The 5,572-nt window shown below is 38.5% G+C and overlaps 1 protein-coding gene across 1 annotated transcript; it reads left to right on the top strand.

The window, feature by feature from the left end:
* Positions 1–685: 685 nt before the first annotated feature.
* LOC144713192 (vacuolar protein sorting-associated protein 20 homolog 1-like) lies at positions 686–5,226 on the top strand. Its single transcript, XM_078587707.1, has 6 exons — positions 686–879; positions 2,462–2,614; positions 2,727–2,879; positions 3,809–3,892; positions 4,302–4,458; positions 5,056–5,226. Exons 1-6 carry the CDS (start codon positions 778–780, stop codon positions 5,079–5,081), a joined length of 675 nt encoding a protein of 224 aa, XP_078443833.1. The 5' UTR covers positions 686–777; the 3' UTR covers positions 5,082–5,226.
* The last annotated feature ends 346 nt before the right edge of the window (positions 5,227–5,572 follow it).

Raw genomic sequence — 5,572 nt, 5'->3', positions numbered from 1 at the left:
CTATGCATGACGATGGGGATACTATGAAGGACCATCACGGTCACGATGGTGACACTATGGATGACGATGACGATAATACAAATTATGATGACAATGATGATGATGATGATACCATGGATGATGATGCAGAGTTTTCATAATCATGCACATACGCTACGTGGGATCCACATAGTAGAGGTTAATTGTGCTCGTTGTGAGTCTCATCTCATATATAAGTAGTAAATGACCTCTCCAAAGACTTTTTCTCGTGTTTGATGAGGGTAGTATGAATGATGAGGACAAAGATACTATGGATTGCGATGACAATGACGATGACGATGACGATACCACAAATGTCTATGACGGTGATGGTGAGGACTCTATGAATGACAATGGCGATACTATGGATGATGATGATGATGATGATGATGACGGCGACGCTATGAATGACTGTGACAGTGACAGTGGTGACTCTGTGGATGATGATGACAATACTATGGAGGACTATCATGGTCATGATGACGATGACGATATAATAAATTATGAGGACGATGATGATGATGGTGATAGTGATACCATGGATGATGATGCAGAGTTTTCATAATCATGCACATACACTACACGGGACCCACAGATTGGAGGTGAATCGGACTCCTTGTGGGTCTCATCTTATATATAAATACTAAATGACATCTCCAAAGACTTTGTCTCCTGTTCGAAGGGTGGGGGAGAAGGCGAGGTCTTCTTCCTCTGCAAGCCAGTGAGGAGGGGCGGGAATGAGAGAGAGGAGGGGCAGAAATGGGGAATATCTTCGTGAAGAAGCCCAAAGTCACGGACGTTGACAGGGCCATCCTATCGCTCAAGACCCAGCGCCGAAAGCTCGCAGAGTATCAGAGAAAGGTCCGTGATTCTGCAGTCTTTTGATTTCAATTGGTGATTTTGCTTCGTCTACGATCCCTTTTGCGTGTTTTTTTGATTGGGTTTGCGCGTTTACCTCTGTGGGTTTCTGCTTTGCTATCTGATCTTCCATGATCCGATTTTGCGCTTGTTTTTGATTGAATTTGCGCGGTTACCGTGGTGGGTTTCTGGTTTTCTGCCTGATTTTCTAGTGGAAATTCGCTGCTGAGAGCCTAATTGTGATTTTCCGATCATCCGGTGGAAATTATTAGCGCCGATTTGTCTTGAATTTCTAGTGTTCTTTCGTTGACTACTATCATATAATCACATTCCCTGTCCGCCGGTAGAGAGGATGGGCTATCGAAATTCCTGTAGAGGGACCTCCTAATGGGTTAATTAATAATTCTCTACGAGTTCCCAAAACAGCTTGAGATGGAGAGCTCAAGGAATTGGACGATAAGATTTTAGATTCAGGGTTCATTTGCAGAATCTCAAGTCCAAGCATCCCATTATGTTTAGCTGTCATAAAATAATGTTAGTCATGTAGGATCTTGGCGAACGTTTATAAATATTGACTGGGAACAGTTTAGAAATACTAATCTTTTCATCTTATCACTCTGAAAATTCTTTGCGTGATTTGTTTTTATCCTGAATTTGGTCTTTATTACCACCAGGAAGGAAACGCATTCTGTTTTCCAGAACTTTGAAGGGAATATTATATTGACTTTTGTACACGGATTTTTATTCTGGCAGATGAATACCATAACTATTCTTATTCTTCAACATGCCCGTTGGAAAATGTAGCGAACTGTAGTCATGGTTGATTCTAGTTTTTGACACAATTTTTACTGGTTCATTGTGTTGTATTTACTTGATGTAAGCAGCTATAGTTGAAGTAAATGCCTTAGAAAGAAATTGATATACTTTCAGCGAATGAGCATCGTTGTTGTCTTTTATTATATTTCTTTTATATGATCCATAACGGATCATTTATGTGTTACTTTGCTTATGACCCTGTTATGGATCCCTGTTATACATAACCCCTCCTGTATTCCAGAAACTAATCCTGATATGCAGAAACTAATCGTGAACTAATTCAAGAAGTATCGTTTTGTTCCTTCTTGTCGGCTAGGGTTTGGTAGAGGTAGGATTGTTTATATTATTCGTCTGCCAATTCAACAAAAACACAATGCTCTTTTTATAGTACCTTCTTCCTGATCCATTTTTACGCCAAGAAAAATACTGTTGTGAGGCTATAAATTGATAACTTGGTAGAGAGAGAGAGAGAGGTCGCGTTATTAATAACGATTGGCCTTCCACGTCTGCTTTTAGTTAGGCTGAGAAAGATGTGGAATATGTCAATGACTGTTGTGTGTCAATGGCTGGTCTCTGAATTCTGATACTCTTTGATCTTCGTACCCTTTTGCAATACATTTGCCATTTTTTAGTCGAAAAAGAAACTGGAAAAATTAAAAGAGTTCTTTACTCTGTGGCTGGCAACAAAGTCAGCTATTGATGGTCTGGTGACATCCATGACCATGTCATTTCACATCTTGATCGTTCATTTTCTTTTCTAAACTTTCAGCTTGAAGATGTCATTGAAGCTGAGAAAGAAGCTGTTAAAGAGCTGGTTAGACAAAAGAAGAAAGACAGGGCTTTGCTGGCTCTGAAAAAGAAGAAAGCCCAGGAAGAACTATTAAAAAAAGTTGATACTTGGCTGCTCAACGTTGAACAGCAAGTACGTCTCTCAGCCAAAGATTCTTAGTAGCAATATTATATCTCTATTGTTTCTTATTTTCCCTCCTTGATATCTTGAATGGAGGAGTTCTCATCTTCTTCTCCCATTCCAGTTGACAGATATTGAACTGTCTAGCAAACAGAAGGCAGTGTATGAGAGTTTGGAAGCTGGGAAAAATGCCATTAAAGCCATCCAAAGTGAAATAAATTTGGACGACGTGCACAAGTTAATGGAGGACACTGCTGAAGCAAAGGCTTATCAAGATGTAAGTGTTATTAGTTTTGCTCTTTGTAGATGAGAATATAACGGATCTTTAAAGAATCTGTTATCGCAGTTCTCCAGTTCTGAATAGCTGCTTGATTTCATGCCTTTTCTTTGGTGGGCACTCAATTCGATTGATTTTTGCTTGATGAAAAGAGTAATTATGTAATTTTCCTTTTTAGGTTTATTATCCCTATATAGGGGTAGGGAACCCTCTAGTTAATGGAGTTTTCCTGACTACAGAGCAGTGGGATTTCTCATGCCAACACTCTCAATCATCTCCACTGTCTCTCTGTTTGTCAATCTGTTTGTTTCTTTCTCTCCCCTCTCTTTCTATTTCCCTTCTCCATGTCCTTTGTTCTCTCTCTCTCGTTGGCTCACTCCCCATCTTCTGGACTTATTTGTCTTGGGATTAGTTTTGTATGTCAGCAAAAAAATTTAATATTTCCCTAAAGACGGTGGAGAATCTCGCTTCAGTCATTCTCTAGCTTAACTTAATTCTTAAAGTTAAGTAAATTCTAATGGACTGGCTACCATCCCTTTTTGGAAATAGGGCTTGTTCATTTAATTTTCCTAATCCCTATTTAGGGTAGGAAACCTCTAGTGTAAACAAGTTGACTCTCAGGGCAGCAGGAAGAATATCTCTCTATTCCCTCTCTTTCCTCCCTTTCTTTCTTAAATCTCTTCTGCACATAATTCTTCCCTCAGGAGTTCAACATCTCTCAGTCTCAGACAATGTTTTGAATGCCTGATGAAATTACGAGAGGCATTCAATCAACTTATATTTTTTGAGAAACTAAGGTCAATTGTGCCAAAGAAAAGGCGAGGAATTTACCTTTTTTCTTGTATTTTTTTACATTGTAATTATTTATATATTTTTTCTCACTAATTCTTTCTTTTCTGTTGACTTACTTGGTTTTTACCTGTGCAAAGGAAATCAACGCTATTTTAGGGGAACGGCTCTCGGCAGAAGATGAGGAAGAGGTCTTTGCAGAATTTGAGAACTTGGAAGCTGAGGTACGATTGCTTCTCTCATTTAGACCGTTCTCCATCTATTTCTCAATGGCTTTCAAAACTTTTTCATCTTTTAAGGTTTTTTGGATTTTTTATTTTCATATTCTGATCCTTCTCCATTAGTTGTTTTAATACCTTGAATGTTCTTTTATTAAAAATCAGGTTATCTAATTCGATGTCCTTGTCTTTTGTGGATATTTCATCACCATAATATTTTTTGAGTTTTAAATCTTTCATTATTTGTTTTCACTGCCGATTAATGTCATGCTTAGTTGGATTTTTCGATCTTTACATGGACCCAAAAATTTTTCCTGTTAACATGGGGCCCTCTTTCTGAATGTTTTTTAATGTGCAGATATATTTAATTTTTTTTCTTAATTATGCTGCGGATTTGGTACTTTTGGTGTCACAGATGAGTGTGCAAGGTCTTCCAGCCGTTCCCACGGAGGCAGTAGCAGCTCCAAAGCATGAAGTAGGAGAAAAGGAAGAAATTGTGGAAGGCGGCGTTGACGACCTCCGTCTTCCCAGTGTACCCAGAATTCCTCCTGAACCCTCGAATCGCAGAAAAGGTACCTCTTTTGTGAATTGAAGTCCTCTAATTTTCTCTCTAATGAGCCTTGCCTTAGTTGTTATCCCTGTCGCTCTATATCCCCTAACTTCCCTGTATCTCTCAAGTCTCCTCACTCTCTCTCTATCTCTCCATTTTTTCCTTTTTCTTTTTTCTCTCTATCCATCGCTTGCAGTCTCTCTGTTTTCCTCTCTCTCTAATTTTATCTTTTATCTCTCGATAGTTTCCTGTCTGATCCCACATGTCTTTACAACTATTTTCCTTTCTGAGTTTCTTTATCTTTCTCCGTTTCTCCTTTGACCCGCTATATATATCTCTCTTTGTCGCTTTCTCCAATCTGTTTCATCGTCCATCTCCCTATTTTCCTCCCTGATTATTAACCTTCATCTTAAATTCCTCTATGATCTCTCTCTCTCTCCCCCTTCACATCTGTCTATTTTCCACTTCGAACCATCATCTTTCTCTCCTCTCTTTTTATCTCTCTATTGTCCACTATAAACCCTCATCTCTCTCACACTCTCACACATACAGATAACTCAGATATACAATTAAGGCATGGTCATACACTAACATTCTACTTGTGTTGGTGAAATGACAGTGTTGGAGGAGCCTCTGCCAGCTTAGCCTTAAGCAACTCTAAATTTGATCCTGGAAGGTGATTCTTTACTTACCTTTTGCTCCCCAACAATGTGAAGATATGTGTATCATATGTTTCTTGTAAAACTTACATTTACATATATTTCATGCATCATGTTGCTTGTTATTCTCATCAGACCTGTATGCTCATTGAGAGGTGAATACCCTTTCAAGGGAGAGAGATGGATGAATGAATGGACCAATCGTTTTTAATTAGTAACTCTGGCCTACAAAACTAAATCCACAAATAATTTTATATATGCTTTTTTCCATCAGGATCCATTGATGTTCCTTTTTCTTTTTAAAAAACATATGATGTTTGTGTCTACCACCCATTTCATGGCCAGTGCCCTTGAATGCATGTTCATTTCATAGATCCATGCATGACATTCTTGGACTGATCTCTCTCTCATATATCCTCTTGAAAATAATTTGAAAAGTGTAGTAAGAGGAAGATGGTCGAAAGGTGATACTTAGTT

Source organism: Wolffia australiana, chromosome 15 (genome assembly GCF_029677425.1).
Source record: "Wolffia australiana isolate 7733 chromosome 15, ASM2967742v1".
NCBI classification, from domain to species: Eukaryota; Viridiplantae; Streptophyta; class Magnoliopsida; order Alismatales; family Araceae; genus Wolffia; species Wolffia australiana.
The sequence above is the reverse complement of the archived record's forward strand: the minus strand, read 5'-3'. Positions and strand labels throughout refer to the sequence as shown.